This window comes from Gekko japonicus, unplaced genomic scaffold (assembly GCF_001447785.1).
Source record: "Gekko japonicus isolate JY-2015 unplaced genomic scaffold, Gekko_japonicus_V1.1 scaffold2928, whole genome shotgun sequence".
Lineage (NCBI taxonomy): Eukaryota > Metazoa > Chordata > Lepidosauria > Squamata > Gekkonidae > Gekko > Gekko japonicus.
Window position 1 is genome coordinate 13,031 of NW_015173764.1, and position 18,643 is coordinate 31,673.

General features: G+C 44.9%; 1 protein-coding gene across 1 annotated transcript in view; it reads left to right on the plus strand.

Annotated features, from left to right (window-relative positions):
- Positions 1 to 12,167: 12,167 nt before the first annotated feature.
- The window catches only part of GSDMA (gasdermin A), a 36,082-nt gene continuing 29,606 nt past the window's right edge, over positions 12,168 to 18,643 (plus strand). Inside the window, exons 1-2 of the mRNA XM_015423524.1 lie at positions 12,168 to 12,207; positions 15,522 to 15,761. Coding sequence (XP_015279010.1) covers positions 15,548 to 15,761 — 214 coding nt within the window. The 5' untranslated portion in view covers positions 12,168 to 12,207; positions 15,522 to 15,547. The remainder of the gene's footprint in view (positions 12,208 to 15,521; positions 15,762 to 18,643) is intronic.

The window sequence follows — 18,643 nt, forward strand, 5'->3', positions numbered from 1 at the left end:
TCGGACGCAGCCGGGTCATCGGGTTTCGGTGTTGATCCTAGGGACAGGGAGCTTTCAGTCTTCAAATCAAATCTCACCAGGGCCACAAACTTATCAGATGGCTTTAGGCTTAAAAACATGAAGAGTCCTCCTGGATTGGACCAGAAAGAATGACAGAAATTGTAGTTTGCTGTTCCCATCAATGAACAGCCACGTGTCCATCCAGGGCTGCCCAGAGAGGAAATTTCCAAAAGTGAGTGAGCTGCATGGGAAATAAAAACTGTGCAAAACAGCAAACCGTGCGAAATATTACACAATTCTGCATAAATGCATTAAATGTTTAATGTTTTTATGTTAAATATTTTTATAATATTTATCTATCACGTGCAAATTATCAAAATACTCTCGACTGTAAATATATCTCATAATCTGAATGTTAAAAATTCAAACCATAATTGGTGCAAAACAAAGTAATTGTGGCAAGAATCTTTTTAGAAATAGAAGAGAGTTCTCCAATCCACTGGCAACTTCAAAGAGATATACCGAGGAATGAATGAATGAATGAATGAATGAATGAATGAATGAAAGTAACCAATCTGTTTTACATTTCCATAGGTGTAATCCTGGTGGGCTCTGTGAACAACGTATCAAGGCAATTACTCCAATGTTCCTTGTGACAAACCACAAGACTACGCATGAGACAGCTACTCAATCCACGGTTTGCCCAAGCTTCAAAATAAGGAATATTTACAGAACAAGGAAGCCCCTGAAACTATTCACAACACCATATGTAATATTAAAAACATTACAAATAAATTAAACCTTGAAAACACCATTTAAGAAGTCATATTTACTTATCAATATTTTAAATTATCTTTCAAGCAGTGCTAATGCATCAACAATCTTACAGATATCTCCAAACTATTACAGCAATATCCAACATCATTAAAACATCAACAGTTATATCTACTTGATTGAGACTAAACTTACAGGTGTAACAAATATTACATTGAACAGCCATCATTAAAGGTATATGTACTCATTACCACCATGAATCAACTTATACGAAACAACTTAAATCCAAATGTTGATTCAACACATTAGGTGCTTCAGAATTCAATCTGAAAGTCCACTTAGCCTCCTGTTGGAGCAAAACTCTAGCAACATTAGTCGAATTATAGTGTGTGCCCTCATATTTGTATATAACAAAGAATCTCAAAGAGTCTCAGTCATGAAGTAACTGAATTAAATATTCTATTAATGGGGTGTTGAGATTTTTATTTCTAATTTGAGAACGATATTCCAAAATTCTAGATTTTATTGATTTTATTGTACTACCCATGTATAGCAGACCATATAAACATAAAATGACATGTACACAGAGGTCATTTCATAGAAAAAGAGGTGCAGGAGTTCATTAGCATAACTTATTAGCATAACTTATTTGCATATGCCACACCCTCTGACATCACCGGAAGTGTGTCAGAAGGCAACACCCACTGCTCAGGCTCCACTGGACTGTTTTGGATTACTAGCTATTGGGGGGGAGGAACGTGCAGATCTGCCCTCACAGAGGAGGGAGAGCTTGTACCTGAATAAAACTTGGTCTTAAAGGTGCCACTGGACTGTTTTGGATTGCTAGCTATGGGGGGGGGCAGATCTGATCTGCTCTCACAGAGAGAGCTTGTACCTGAAGGTGGGCCAGGGGTGGTGGCTCTGCAACTTACCTGGTTGCTTCTTGCTCCTTGGGGCCCAACTGAGGGCTGCTGGGAGCAGGGGGCGGGGCTTGCTGCATGTGCCTGCCCCCTGAGCTCCTTACTGCCGGAGCTCCACTCCTGTGCACTCCCGCAGGAAATGACCCCTGCATATACACATCTTTTGGTGTTGCAATTTGTGAATCCTGACAATTTAATCTTAAAACCACTAGTTGGGAGTGTAAATTCTTTAATTTCCAGTCCCTTAGGACCAACAACATAAGACGCTGAGCTGCAGACTGGAAGATCTGTAGTTTGGCAGTTTGAGACCCAAGTGCTGTGTGATGCAGTGAACTCCCATCTCTGGCCCCAACTCCTGCCAACCTAGCAGTTCGGAAGCAAGAAATTGCAAGTCGATAAATAGGTACCGCTTTGGTGGGAAGGTAACGTTCCATGCACCTCAGCGTTTAGTCATGGTGGCCACATACTTGAAACCACCATCAAAAAGCCATGCCATTCTCCCCAATTTAGCAAACCTCAGAGGGCAAAGGGCCGCAGATGTTGATCATAGGAACAGGGAGCTTTCAGTCTTCAAATCAAATCTCACCAGGGCCACAAACCGATCAGACGGCTTTGGGCTTAAGAACTCAAAGAGGCCTACTGGATTTGACCAGAAAGAACTACGGAACTTATAGTTTGCCATTCCCAACAATGAACAGCCACGTGTCCATCCAGGGCTGCCCAGAAGGGAAGTTTCCAAAAGCGAGAGAGCTGCACGGTAAATAAAAATTGTGCAAAACAACAAACCATGCAAACTAATATACAATTCAGCATAAATAATTTAAATGTTCAATGTTTTTATGTTCAATATTTTTATAATATTTATATATCACGTGCCAATTATCAAAATACTCTCAACTGTAAATATATATCATAATCTGAATTAAGAAGAAGAAGAGGAAGAGATTGGATTTATACCCCACCCTTCACTTGGAGTCTCAGAGGCCTACAAACTCCTTTCCCTTCCCCTCCCCACAACAGACACCCTGTGAGGTCGGTGGGGCTGAGAGAGCTCTTTCCAGAACGAGATCAGATCTGACAGAACCATGGCTTGCCCAAGGTCATCCAGCAGCTGCAAGTGGAGGAGTGAGGAATCAAACTCGGTTCTCCCAAATTAGAGTCCACACACTTAACTGCTACACTAAACTGGCTCTCAGCTGTACCAACTCTCAACTACACCAGAAAACTCAAACTCTAATTGGTGGGAAAGCATGGGGGATGGAAAGAACATTGAATCATAGAGTTGGAAGGAACCTCCAGGTTCATCTAGTCCAAGCTCCAGCACAATGCAGGAAACTCACAAATACCTCCCCCCCACACACCCGGCGGCCTTGCCCCCCCCCATTTCTGCAGGCAGGGGGGTTAGTTCCACTTGTCTTCCCAGTCCCCTTCCATGGTGGTTCAGGGGCAGGGGGAGCACGTAACACCCAGCTGTTTCACATTTTTACCCTGGGGCCTGGGCTGACAGCATTAGTGGTGGGAGTGGGCTGGGGAAGGGGTTTGCCCCCCCTCCAGGCAGTGCAGGAGTGTCTGCTCAGCACGGCACCTCTCATATGAATCTACCTCTGCACCACCACCCACCCACCAGCAGCCCTTGGGGCCTTGCAGTGAGGACACACCAACTCGGAGCTTACCAACTGCAGTCCTTTAAAAAGTTTATATCTCCCTTACCTGGCATTACATTTTATGGCACACATGGCCCAGCCTGACAAAGTCACATTTATGTCAGATCCAGCCCTTGTAACAAATAAGTTTGACACTTCTGCTCTAAAGGAAATGCTAGTGTTCCTACTCATGAGAAGATCTACTCACAGGTGAGCACCTAGGATTGCCAAATCCAACCTGGGGAGTTCCGAGGGATCCGGAGGCAGTTCCTGGGGGGAGATGGAGGTGAGGGAGGGGATGGAGCTCAGTAGGCAAGGGATGCCAAAGCCTCTGCCTCCAAATAGGCTTGCCAGGTCCAGGTTGGGAAATACTTGGAGATTTGGGGGGGGAGGGCGTGGAGCCTGAGGAGGGCGGGGTTTGGGGAGGGGAGGGACTTCCATGGGGCACAATGCCATAGAGTCCACCTTCCAAAGTGTCCATTTCCTCCAGGGGAACTGATCTCTGTTACCTAGAGATCACTTGTAATTTCAGGGAATATCCAGCCACCACCTGGTGGTTGGCAACCTTACCTCCAAAGCCTCTCTGTTTCTTCAGGGCAACTGGTCATGTTAGCCTGGAAATTACCTGTAATTCCAGGACAGATCCAGGCCCCAGCTGGAGGTTGGCAACCCAACAAGCACCCAGTTTGCACTTTTGCATTTCCTGGAGATTTGGGGGTGGAGCTTGTAGGGAGGACAGAGTTTGGGGAAGGGGAGGGAGCTCAGCATCAATATGATGCCACACAGGCCACCCTTCAAAGTTGCCACTTTCTCCAGTCAAACGGATGTCTATAGACTGGCCATCAGACACAGTTCCAGGAAAACTCCAGGCCGTACCTGGATGATGGCAACCCTAGCAAGAGGGGGGATGCCAGAACTTTGTCTGCTGTATTTCATGTACTTCTTGTGAACAATGACTGATGGATGAGGAGCAAATCTGCAATAAACACAGGCAGTGAAATAAGTCATAACGCAGGAAAGGGAATTTACCATTGGCAGCAGTTTCTGGGAAGAGGAGGAAAAGAGTTCACATTCAGTGAGTCATCGGCTTTAAAGGAAAGTGAAACAAGAACTATCCCTCTTCTCTGCACCAGAGGAAGTTCGAGAGGGTGAGATTGCTGCCTTGTTTTTTGAAGAGTGGAAAAGACAAGAAAGAACGAAACTTTTGAGAGAAGCCATCATTGAAAGGCAGGGGAGGTAAGACGCTACTTCTGTTAAGAGACTGCCCTACCTGATTTTGGGGGGGGGGGTGCGCGCGCGTGTGTGTGTAAAAGGTCAAACTGATTTCTGAGCCGCTGGATTCTCAGTGTCTGATTTCCGATTCTCTCGTGTGTGTGTGTGCGCCTGCGTGTATGTGTTTCTAAGCCGCTGGATTCTCAGTGTCTTCTAAAGACCGGGCAAGAGAAAAGACAGGAAGAGCTTCCTCAGTCTATACATAATAGAGAAGACACGCTGTGCCTCTCTGGTCTTTAAACAACCGCAGGCTGTGCCAAATGTTTGTTCAAAGAGTCGGCAAAGAAGGAAAGCAAACAGAGTAATTATAAACACTAAAGCTCTTCCACATTAGAATGGTTTTTGCAAGTTTCTGGAAGGCCAAAAGGAAGAGACACTGATGGACCTTCAAGGGCAAAGAATTCCTCTGTCTGGGAAAGGGGATTCCTCTGTCTTTCCACATACCAACACATCTCATCTTTTTAAATCCAGGCAGGCAAAGTGAGCACCCGTATTCATTCACTGGCAGGCTGGCATGGGAAGAGGGAATTCCTCAAGTGCCTCAGCCCTAAACTGTGTATGGGTCAAATCCCGCAGTTTAAAGTGGGCCCAGAAACACACTGGCTGCTGGCATAACGCCAGCCCCATAGCTAACAACTATTTGCTCAGGGGACCAATGTTTTTCTTGGGGGACCTGCCATTATATGTCTGTGCAGTACTGCCATGCCATGCTCATACATCTAAATAATGAAATATTAAATAATAAATACAATAAATAATAAATAATAATACTTGCATTAAAGTTGTGAACGAGCAATTTAGTTGCTGCATAAATTAGTTTGCTCTGGAGCCATCCTTCCTTTTTTTATTTTTTGGCCCCCGGTAGGGGATTTTTTATTGCATTTTCTATAAACTACAAAGAAACAACAAGGGAGGGGAATCTACAAACTACAGGAGAAAGTAAAAAAAAACCCACTAAAAACCCAAGAGATGGAGATCATACATTACTTAAAATACAACAGCATTTTTTTAACCATTACGTTTTTCTTTCTTCTTCTTTTTTTGCATTGAAAGTGATCAATAACAATTTATCGCTTATATTATCAATTCCAACAAATCTGACTATATGAAGAGCTATACAAGATCATTAAAAAACCACTAAGGCAGGCTTCAGAAAACATTAGCATCTCATTTTTTTTAACTTTTTGTTCCCCAAGTGACAATCAGATTTATTTTTTGGGGGGGGAACCACGCCCCATTTTAGAGTCCAGTCCTCATCAGTAAGTGTACTTGTTGTCTCATCTTCTCTTCCTCTTTTACAGTCTTCTTCCTCATTATCTTCTTCCCTTGTTGATCCAAGTTGTTGCAGCAGACATTGGCCAGTTTTTAGGATAGAGTTCATTCTTCCCTTTAATTGCTTTAATCCATATGTCTTCTGGAGAATATAACCACTCTTTCACCGGGCAGATTATCATTTTTATATTTTCAGGATATGTCCATAGATCACATCCCTTTGCTTTAAGTATCACTTTTATTAAGTATTGCTTTTATACCATCCTTCCTGAGCTAAGACAGAAATGTATGAGCCGGAGGCTAAAAAACTGTGAGCTGGCTCACACTAACCCAGTTTAGTGGGAACACTGGCGGGGACTCAGGCTCAGCTCCTCTTTCTGTTTGTCCCCTCGTTGTCCTGCTGGGGGTGTTTCCAGGGGGCCTTCTTTGGCACAAGGGGGTTCCATCCAAATGGAGGGGGCGGAATGCAGCCATTGTGAACCCCCAGCTGGGACACGGAGTGTGTGTGGGGGGAGTCTAAGGAGCAGCATGAGAAATGAGACGCTACTGGAGTCGGACTGATTTTCTGCTCTCCATCTCTCTGCCACTCCAGTGGCATTCTGGGGCTCTTCTACCTGGCAACAGCGGGGTCAGCGCCCGGGGCCTTTTCTCATTGGCTGCCTTGGCCCCGTCCTCTTCTACCCCCCTCTGAAGGGTCAGGACCGGGCTCCGTCCGACTCTGGCACCTCTGCCCAGCCCCCGCTGTTGCTCCTATAGCTGCCTGGACCTCCCTCCTCACTGGACTTCTCTTGTCTTGGTGAAGGCAGCAGGAAAAAGGGGGCTTGGCGGGGGGGCCTGTGGCTCCTGCTGCTCCCCCTGAGTAAGCTCCTGGTGGTAGTTAAGCCCACCCCACCCAGGGGGAGGGCCCCGTAAAAACCACGGGGGGGTGGGCCCTGTGGGCCCCGCGGTAGCTATGGGCCTGCATAACACATGAGGTAACACTGTTTCTGTGGCAGATTCCAGTTAGACGTTCCGTGATCACATCTGAGGTCACCTATCTGAGCTCGTTTTTAAAGTAAAAAAGTAAGTCGATAATGCCGCATGTTGGCAGCAAGCTAAACTGGGTCGCCAATATCCAAGTGTATGGATATTGCCGTATCGCAGCCATTTGTAATTACAGTGCTGGTCCATGCAGGGAAATCCAGTTGCTAATAACTGCTATAGTACCATGATTGTGGATATTTCAAGCCGTGAATGACTGAGGCCAGATTAGCGCTTTCCAGGGACAATCACAGCAGGCGAAGAAGCCTAAACTGCTAAAACCAGTCCCTCAGAAAGGTCATGGAAAGACATGAGAGATTTTGTTCCACCCTTCAGCTCACAGATGACAAAGTGTTACTTATCTCCAGAGATGTAAAAATTTTGGAAATTTTGAAGTCATGGGGGGAAATCCCCGCCCTTTCCCCCCCCGAAAAAAACACAAAATTTTCAGATTTTTTTTTTTTAAATGCAATATTAGTACTCTTTACAGACTGAAAGTCATTTTGGGAACATAAAATGCAGTGGGCATAAATTGGCATAAAGGTATCATGTTTGATATATTAAAAGTGCAGTTTATTCAGAAAATGATAACAAATCGGATTTACTTTTTTATTTACAAACAGAACTACAAGGTCCTGAAATGTAAAGATCGCCTGAACGATAAGGAACCTCTTTGGCCAGTTTATGAATGCAGGCAACCCCCCCCCCCCAAATAAACACCAAAGAAACCATCAGTGTAACAAAACTAAGAAAATTATTTTATCTCCTCTAATCCTCCTACTCCTCCATAGTACAAACATAGTACAAACAGTAATTTCTAGCTGTCTTTTGAGGCCTAGCTGAGAGGACAGAATCAGATCCTCCAACAACAAGGCTGGTAGATAGTGCTGGGGAGGAGCCAGTGGTCGTGGTGCATGTCGGCACCAACGATGTGGGGAAATGCAGTCGTGAGGTCCTGGAGGAGAAATTTAAGATGCTGGGCAGGAAACTTAGGTCCAGGACCTCCAAGGTAGCCTTCTCAGAAGTGCTACCTGTTCCACGCGCAGGGCCGGAGAGACAGGCAGAGATCAGGAGTCTCAATGCGTGGATGAGACGATGGTGTAGAGGGGAAGGGTTCATTGTTAGGCACTGGGATACTGTTTGGAACAAGAGGGAGCTGTACAGGCGAGACGGTCTCCACTTGTCCCGAGAAGGAACCAGGCTGCTGGCACTTAAAATCAAAAAGGTGGCAGAGCAGCTTTTAAACTGAATATTGGGGGAAAGCCGACAGGAGATGAAAAGTCTCTGGTTCGGGTTGGCTCATCTGAGAGAGGTGAGGGGGTACCGGTTGCTTTTCTACAGGGAGGTGGATTGAAATTGTCCACAGAGGCCATGGCTGGTGACATGGACTGCCGGACAACGACTCGAGATAGCAAGAGGAAGGATGCAGGCTTAACTTGTAAGGGAAATTACAGCTGTTTCTATACAAATGCTAGAAGTGTCCGAGGTAAAATCGGGGAGTTGGAGTGCTTGGTGTCGGAGGGAAAAATAGACATTGTGGGTATTTCTGAAACTTGGTGGGATGAGGAAAATCAGTGGGACACAGTGATTCCCGGTTATATATTATATCGGAAGGATAGGGGGGGAAGGGTTGGAGGTGGGGTAGCTCTGTATGTCAGAGAGGGTATAAAGTCTAGAAAGATTGAGAGGCTAAGTGAATTGGATTCGCTTCTGGAAGTTCTATGGGTTGAAATAGGGGGGCCAAAAGGAAACTTAACACTGGGAGTTTGTTATCGCCCACCAGATCAAAAGATAGAGGAGGATTATAAAATGATGAATGCCTTAAAGATAGCAACTAGACAAAAACACTGTGTAATAATAGGTGATTTTAACTACCCACACATTGATTGGGTCAATATGTGTTCTAGCCGGGAAAAAGAGATTGAGTTTCTAGACACTCTAAATGACTGTGCTATGGAGCAGATGGTCACGGAACCTACCAGGGGAGAGGCGATCCTTGATTTGGTCCTAAGTAACACTCAAGACCTGGTGAGAGATGTAAAAGTGATTGCACCGCTTGGAAACAGTGATCATAATGTTGTTGAGTTCATCATTTGTACAAATAGAGAATTGGCCAAAAAGACTCACACAACCATTTTTAACTTTAAAAGGGGTAATTTCTCTGATATGAGGGGACACGTGGGGAGGAAACTGAAAGGAAAAGTAGAAAGGGTCAAAACAATTGGGGAAGCTTGGGATCTATTTAAAACTACGATCCTAGAAGCTCAAAAAATATATATTCCGCAGGTTAGGAAAGGCACAAACAGGTATAGGAAAAAGCCTGCATGGTTAACAAACAGAGTAATGGAGGCTGTAAAAAGTAAAAAGAATTCCTTTAAGCAGTGGAAAGCTAGTCACAGTGAGGCTGATAAAACGGAACACAGGCTATGGCAAATAAAATGCAAGTCTGAGGTCAGGCAGGCAAAAAGGGAATATGAGGAGCATATAGCAAAAAACGTAAAAACCAACAATAAAACTTTCTTCAAATACATTAGAAACAGGAAACCAGCCAGGGAGGCAGTGGGGCCCTTGGACGACCAAGGGGTAAAAGGAGTATTGAAGGATGATAGGGAAATGGCTGAGAAGCTAAATGCATTTTTTGCCTCCGTCTTCACTGTGGAAGATGAGAAGTGCTTGCCCACTCCAGAACCACTGATTTCAGGAGGGGTGTTGAAAGACCTGAGTCAGATTGAGGTGACGAGAGAGGAGGTCCTAAAACTGATAGACAACTTAAAAACTGAAAAATCACCAGGCCCAGATGGCATACATCCGAGAGTTCTGAAAGAACTCAAATGTGAACTTGTAGATCTCCTGACAAAGATATGTAATCTTTCCTTAAAATCTGCCTCCATTCCTGAGGATTGGAAGGTAGCTAATGTCACTCCCATCTTTAAAAAGGGTTCCAGAGGAGATCCGGGAAATTACAGGCCAGTCAGTCTGACGTCGATACCGGGTAAATTGGTGGAAACCATTATTAAGGAAAGAATTAGTAGGCACATAGATGAACAAAACCTATTGAGGCAGACTCAGCACGGTTTCTGTAAGGGAAGATCTTGTCTCACTAACCTGTTAGTGTTCTTTGAGGGGGTGAACAAACATGTGGACAAGGGGGATCCAATAGATATTATTTACCTTGACTTCCAGAAAGCTTTTGATAAAGTTCCTCATCAAAGGCTCCTAAGTAAGCTCAAAAATCATGGGATAGAAGGACAAGTCCTTTTATGGATCAAAAACTGGCTAGTTCATAGAAAACAGAGAGTGAGTGTAGGTGGGCAATTTTCTCAGTGGAGGGTGGTAAGCAGTGGGGTACCGCAGGGATCAGTACTTGGTCCACTGCTTTTTAACTTGTTCATTAATGATTTGGAGATGGGAGTAAGCAGTGAAGTGGCTAAATTTGCGGATGATACAAAGTTGTTCAGGGTGGTGAAAACCAGTGAGGATTGTGAGGCACTCCAAGGGGATCTGTCAAGGATGGGCGAGTGGGCGTCAACATGGCAAATGGGGTTCAATGTGGCCAAGTGCAAGGTGATGCACATTGGAGCCAAAAATCCTAAATATAAATACACATTGATGGGGTCTGAACTGGCAGAGACTGAGCAAGAGAGAGATCTTGGAGTTGTAGTGGATAACTCACTGAAAATGTCGAGACAGTGTGTGACTGCAATAAAGAAGGCCAATGCTATGCTGGGGATTATTAGGAAGGGTATTGAAAACAGATCAGCCAATATAATAATGCCCCTATATAAATCAATGGTGAGACCTCATTTGGAATACTGTGTGCAGTTCTGGGCACCACACCTTAAAAAGGATATTATAGCTTTGGAAAAAGTGCAGAAAAGGGCAACTCGAATGATAAAAGGGTTGGAACACTTTCCCTATGAGGAAAGGTTAAAGCGCTTAGGGCTCTTTAGCTTGGAGAAAAGACGACTGAGGGGTGACATGATCGAGGTTTATAAGATTATGCATGGGAAAGAGCAGGTAAAGAAAGAGGTACTTTTCTCCCTTTCTCACAATACAAGAACTCGTGGGCACTCCATGAAACTGCAGAGCGGTCGGGTTAGAACGGATAAAAGGAAGTACTTCTTCACCCAAAGAGTGATTAACACATGGAATTCACTGCCACAGGAAGTGGTGGGTGCTACAAGCATGGACGGCTTCAAAAGGGAATTAGATAAGCATATGGAGCAGAGGTCCATCAGTGGCTATTAGCCACAAGGTATAGCTAGGGGCTCTGGGGCAAGTGATGCTCTGTCTTCTTGGTGCTTGGGGGGGGGGTCAACAGTGGGAGGGCTTCTAATGTCCTGGCCCCACTGCTGGACCTCCTGATGGCACTGGTATTTCTGGCCACTGTGTGACACAGAGTGTTGGACTGGATGGGCCTTTGGCCTGATCCAACATTGGCGTCTCTTATGTTCTTATGAAAGCAAGAAATTGCTAGTAGATCCACAAGCAAGAAGGAAACTAAAATCTTGTTCCTTCTCTTGTGACAACTGCAGTCCCCCCTAGAGACAGAAATGCACTTTTCTCTTGCATTTGAGAATTGTATCCTCAGTATCTGAACTGTATTCCACCATTTGCTTATCCTCAGTGTACAGGAATTGCAATGATTTGACACTTTAAATTTTTTGTTGTTCAGTTACACAGTCGAGTCCGACTCTTCGCGACCCCATGGACCAGATCAGGCCAGGCCTTCCTGTCTTCCGCCGTCCTCTGAAGTTGGCTCAACTTCATGTTCGTTGCATCTATGACACTGTCTAACCATCTCATCCTTTGCTGTCCCCGTCTTCTTTGACCTTCAATCTTTCCCAGCATCAGAGTGAGTGCTCCCTTCTCATTGGGTGGCCAAAGTATTTGAGCTTCAGTTTCATTATCTGGCCTTCCAGGGAACAGTCAGGGTTGATTTCTTTTATGATTGACTGATTTGATCTTCTTGCAGTCCAGGGGACTCTCAAGAGTCTTCTCCAGCACCATAGTTCAAAAGAATCTATTCGTCGGCGCTCGGCCTTCTTTACATAGTCTTACATAAAAGTCTTCATGTCACATAGTTTTAGAAATAATATTGGAGGATACGTGAACACCTTGTCATAAACATGTCATTTATCATTGCAAAAGAAAATATTCCATAATCCTTTCCCCCAATTTTTCTGGGGGAGAAGTCACTTCAAGGAAAATAGGGGTGACATTCACCCCCCCCCCAATTATTCCGTGTTCTTTTTTTCAGGCCTTCCCATCTCTGCACCAGGATGCTAGAAACATAACTTATTTGGGTAAGAGACAGATTCTATTCCTAGCTATGTCGCTAACATCAATATCAAGTCCCGGCACCTAGTTGTGATGGCTCTAGGCGTATTCAGTGCTGGCCCATAGCTACGGTGGGGCTGTTGGGGGCTCTGCTCCCTCCCTTAAAGATGTAAGACAGAACCTCTGTCCCTGATTGTGTTTGCCCAGGCCAATTTGAGAAAACACGCAAAAGCAGTCCTGTAGAGTTGGAAACAAAAAAAATAATTTATTAATTAATAAGGAAGAATACAGATTCAAGGGTTTTGGAACCTTGAATACCCAATAGATTCTTCAAGTGTTACAATGGGTGAAATAGCATTTTATACTTCACATTACATCAGAGAAACAAAACAGAATTATTGGTTCCATCAAACATTGTCAAATTTCATCACCTATTTCCCATTGGGTTAAGACCTGGGGGGGTGACCTGGGGGGGGGGGTTGTTCCCAGGCAGAGTTCTTCTTTTCCTAACAGAACAATACACTTTTCTTTTGGAAGCTATGAAGCAGCAATGTTGTATCTATATAACTGATATGGTTACAGAGTGCTTACTGTTCTTCATTCTAGCTAGGTTAACTCACATCAGAAACATGTGCAGTTGTAGCTGGCCAGAACAAGCAAGGTCATGGGTAGCATAACTGTGTATCAGCATTTCAGCCTTCTCCCCAGCATGCATGCAAACAACAGTCACAAGTTAATACCTGAATACATCCATCATATGTATTATGGAAGTGCTAAGCACACCTACCAAGTCAAACCTGTTAGGCAGTGGCAGAGTACAAAGTGGTTCATTAAAAGTGCGTACAACAAAGGGATAGCCCCACTTCTTCAAAAAAGATTTTAAAATCATTTTTTAAATATTTTTTAAAAGTCGCACTCTGGCGCCCACAGAAAGAAAGTGCTGTGGTGCGGCAGCGGCCTCAAGTTTGCGTGGGGAGGGGAGGAGGAAAAGGAGGAAGAAGAGGATTGTGTGAATGGAGAAGGGGAAGGGAGGCTGGCAGAATAGAGGGAAACAGTTATTTACAGACCATTTTTTTTAATCTGAAAAATAATGGCAGCCCCACCAGAAGAAAAAATTGCACCACAAGCCACAAAATCCTGGCCTGATTCAGTGGCCTCACTTTCTAATCTGAAGACTGAGCACCAGAGGATGCTCAAAGAACAGTATAGAAGAAAAGAAGAGAAGAGGAGATTGGATTTATACCCCGCCCTTCACTACCCAAAGGAGTCTCAGAGCGGCTTACAAACTCCTCCCCCTTCCCCTCCCCATAACAGACACCCTGTGAGGTAGGTGGGGCTGAGAGAGGTCTGACAGAAACGGCTCTTTTTCAAGAACAGCTGTGACAGAACTACGGCTTGCCCAAGGTCGTCCAGCAGGTGCAAGTGGAGGAGTGGGGAATCAAACCCGGTTCTCCCAGATTAGAGTCCGCGCACTTAACCAAACTGGCAATATACTATTGCCAGTGCTTGCAAATGGTAAAGGAAAAATTGGCCTTGCTCAGATTAGAGTGATACCTCTTCTGATGGGCTTCCTTAGCTACACGATTGCCCCTCATGTTGTCACCACTCCACCTGTCTCTCCCCATCATGTCTCTCTCTGGCTGGCTGCCTTGCCAAGGAGGGAATCTCCAGTTCAGCCTGACTTTGCATATCTTGTCCAGCTCTACCCATGTTTCAACCCTTTACAGTCGCCTGCCTCTCTCTCTTCACACACTGGGCTCTATCAGCCCTGTCTCAAGAGACCCAGCAGACATATTTTGACTGAAGGAAAGTTGCGGCCAAGTGGAAAATGCCTTCATAGCTGCTTTCAGACTCCCCTGCTGCCTGGGACTATGCCAGAATCCAAAGAAATCCTGGCTGGCCTCAATGGGAGCAGCACTCAACCCTGAACTCCAGCAGAGGGGTTGGCACCAATGGAATTCACTGCCACAGGAGGTGGTGGCAGCTACAAGCATGGACAACTTCAAGAGGGAATTGGGTCAACATATGGAGCAGAGGTCCATCAGTGGCTATTAGCCACAAGGTATAGATAGGAACTCTCGGTCTGGGGCAAGTGATGCTCTGTATTCTTGGTGCTTGGGGGGGGGGGAACAGTGGGAGGGCTCCTAGTTTCCTGGCCCCACTGTTAGACCTCCTGATGGCACCTGGTATTTTTGGCCACTGTGTGACAGTGTTGGACTGGATGGGCCATTGGCCTGATCCAACATTGGCTTCTCTTATGTTCTCCCTCTAAGCTGTGGAGTCTCGTGAACAAAAATTCTGCTTTGTGAGCTACTGGCATTAAAGTTATGAGCTAGCGATTTGGCTACTGCATAAATTAGAATTTCAGTGGCTTCCCTGTGTAATCTGACATGGTAATTGGATGTGTTGTCCAGCATTTCAGTGTCTTGGAATAAGATACTGTGTCCTGTTTGAGTTAGGCTATGTTCAGCCACTGCTGATTTTTCAGGTTGGCCCAGTCTGCAGTGTCTTTCATGTTCTTTTATTCTTGACTGAATGCTACGCTGTGTGGTCCTGATGTAAACCTGTCCAGGACTGCAGGGTATGCGGTATACTCCTGCAGAAATGAGGGGGTCTCTTCTGTCTTTTGCTGATCGTAGCATGTTGTATTTTGTTCCAAGACACTGAAAGGCTGGACAACACTTCCAGCTACCATGTCAGATTACACAGGGAAGCCATTGAATCTACAACAACTAATAGCTATTATTGCTGGTAAAGGCATTGTTTTAAAAAAGAAAAGAATGTATTCTATTTATTTATTATTCTATATGAATTTATAATTATTATATATGAATAGTTTAACCCCCCAACTTTCCTGCCAGCCCCTCCACTGGAGTTCAAGGAATCGTGCCACTCCCCTTGTCTCGCGGAGTAGGCTATGAGAAAGAACGTGGGTTGTCTCTTATATAAGGACCAGCAGGAAGGGCTAAAATAAAAGAAAAACAGAGTTTGGGGCTGATTAATGTCTTTCTTCCACAATCTCTTTCTTCCATGATCTGAGCACAGACAGTAAAGTTGAAAAAGTTCCTTTTTCATTCCTTCTGCTGTTTATATTGCTGCCCTCTTCCCTCCTGCCCGCGAAGTAGCCGACAGTCTGCAATGGGATTGATTAATGTATTAATGTTTTAAAATAGTTTTTATCTTGCTATGTTTTTATGGATATTGTACATCGGCCAGAGCCCTGCAATAGCAGGGATTGGGCGATTAATAAATTCAAGATATAAATAAATAAATGATGCTGTGACAGATTGTGCAAAAGGTTGCAAGTAACAATTCTATTTCTTATTGCTTCTTTCTTAAGGCCAAGCTGCAAAGTTCCTAGAAAGGATGTTCCATAAGGCTACTAAATCATTGGCTAAACAACTAGACCCAGAAGGAGACTTGATCCCAGTACGCTGCCTTCTAGACCAAAACCATTTTGGACCTCTGTGCCTGGTTCAAAAGAAGTGCAAGGACCCCTTGTGGCGGAAGAGCCGTTACCATAAAACTGACTACAAACTACGTGATGTCCTCTTGACAGGAGAACCTGCTTCACAACCAGGTAATCTCCCAAGATCAGGTCCCCTGACTGAAATATTCACAGGTTTGTGTGTATTGTTGCAATTCTGGAACCTGCAGGAAACACGAAGAAACAGAAGAGAAGACTGGATTTATACCCTGCCCTTCACTCGGAGTCTCAGAGAGGCTTACAATCTCCTTCCCTTCCTCTCTCCACAACAGACACCCTGTGTGGTAGGGGGGGCTGAGAGAGCTCTTTGAGAAATGCTCTTGAGGGAACAGCTCTGAGAGAACTTGTGACTGACCCAAGGTCACCCAGTTAGCTGCATGTGGAGGAGTGGGGAATCAAACCTGGTTCTCCCAGATTAGAGTCCGTGCTCCTAAACACTACACCAAACAGCAAAAAGGTGGTAAAAGGGAGGGGGAAACTAGCTGGATCCAACTCTAACATCTATGTATTTTATTTAAAACATTTCTGTGCTGCCTTTACACCCAAATAAGCCGCTCTGAGACTCTGAGTGAAGGGCAGGGTATAAATCCAATATCTCTTCTTCTTCCTCCTCCTCCTCCTCCCTCCTCCTTCTTCCTTCTTCTTCTTTCTCCTCCTCCTCCTCCTGCTTTACAGCTATGCAGGTGTTCATGCAAAGTGCATGGCCAAAATCCGTGTAGGAAAGGGGGCGGTAATATGGAGGGGAACTGGGTAAGATTAAGTGAAAAAACTGGATGAATCCAACCCTTAAACATTTTAAGTGCAAAATACACCCAGCCCTAGTTATGTTTACTAATAAAACACTGCACATCTGTCTCCTCTTTTGTGGGTGGAGAAGGCAAAGCAGAAGCATTGGGTGGAGCCTGGAACCTACCTGGAAACTAATCAAGCCAGATTTATTGCCTATTCACGGATGACACAGTAGCCTTCACAATTTAAAGGCCTATCTGAAGCGGCATAAAAAAATCTGTCACGCATGGTATTTTCCTCATACTAGTGCACAGAACTGTAGGAGACACATATACACGCCCCACAAGTCACAACATGTACCATCATGAAAACCATCAGATCAATTTTGCAGAATGTACAGCCACTGGGAAAAATACAATTGGCAAAACATTTCAGAATGAAAAGGTCTGTCTGAAATTGCATCAAAAAATCCCTCGTCATAGTATTTCCCTTACACAGAAGGGTAGGAGACACATACATACATCTCACAATTCACAATGTATACCATCACAATGATTATTGCATTGGTTTTGCAGAATATACTACTATGGGGAAAACTACAACTGCCAAAAGGTTTCCAGTGAAATTACCACTTCAGACATTTAATTGTAATGGTCAATGGCTACACAATAAAATTTTACTAGTACTACTAATTCAGACGCTTGTCCATGCAGGAAAAAGCAACAGCCATTCTTGTGACCAAGTCTCCAAAGAAATGTCCATAGCGAAAAAACTTTGTATATATACCTAAAAATGAAAAGCATGCATGCAACAAACTTGTTTTGGAAACCAAATTTATGGACATTGAAGTACACTTGGAAAAACAGACTTACTTTTCCATTGTTCACATACACTGGTATAGGGAAACTATCCTGGATTTGATCCAAAGGTTGTGTTCCACCAGCGGAAGCCTCCACAGTTAAGCAGAACCTTTGGGCCTTTCTGGCAAGTGTAAGAGCTTCAAAATAGAAATCTTCAGCCACAGCAAAATGCAGCTAACAGTTAGGGGGTCATTCATTGTGCAAGTACCCCCAAACTCTTATTACTTCAGGGGGTTGGTTCAAGGTACTAGTCACAGTCCAAGATGTTCTCAAAGCACTGGAACCAAGCGGTTGCCTCCTTCCCCTATGCCCCGTGCAATAATATAATTACAACTGTCAGTAGAAGACACCTCCCTCCGGTGTCAATTCGAACACTGTTATTATTGATGGATACAGTTCAATAATAGTGAAGAGGACCTCAAGAGCCTCTTGCTCAGGGTAAAAGAGGAGAGCGCAAAAGTGGGCTTGAAGCTCAACATCAAAAAAACTAAGATCATGGCATCCGGCTCCATCACTCCATGGAAAATAGAAGGGGAAGTGTCAGCTAGCTGCCATTGTCATTCCGGTTCCTGTGTAGTTCCCTTCACCCCTCCCTCTCATTCCTTGTTTGCTTGAGTATGTTATGTAGTCAGCGGAACTTGCCAAGGTCGTGCAGCTGGGTGTAGGGGGTGAGCTTTGCCTAGAATGTTTTGGGTATCTTGCATGTGAACCGAACCTGTGTTGACATTTCAGAACGGTTGCGTTCCCATGCTTTGGGCGCGAACTGTATGGTCTATTCCCACCAGCGGGAATTGGACCCATTGGTCCTTCCCTGGTTCAAATGTCTTTATTATGCCTTCCCTGATTACCTGTAGTTATTCCTAACAATGTCCTGTTCTGGTTAAACCAACGCTTTGAAATAAACCTTACTTGCTTTGCAACGTGGAGTTGTTTTTTATGCTTGGGATCCAACATTTTGTTAGGAATCTCCTTTCTCTATCGTCCCAAGTCTGACAGCCGTCATGAGTGGGACTGAGGGGAACCCAACAACTACGGAGGCATCTCCGGTGTCGACCGCTCCGTTAGTCACCACGGCTGCCGAAGCACCGGTGACTAGCTCGGGACTGACAGGAGCGAGCGGGGGAGCGATTCCCCGAATGGACTATCTTCAGTGGCCGCCACCTACCCCAGGGAAGTGGGGCCCAGATGAAGGAGAGAAGTATGACTGGTCCCGTTTTGATGCAAAAGGGACGAGGGAAACATTTTCCCATAGAGGCAGCGCACTCCGAGAAAGCCTGTTTGAGAGGGGAATGTATCCAGAAAAGGAATCCAGGCGATCGGGACGGGCATCTCGTCGGGACGAGGAGATGTGGGCGCTGGAGGAAGAGCCGCGACGGAGAGAGAGAG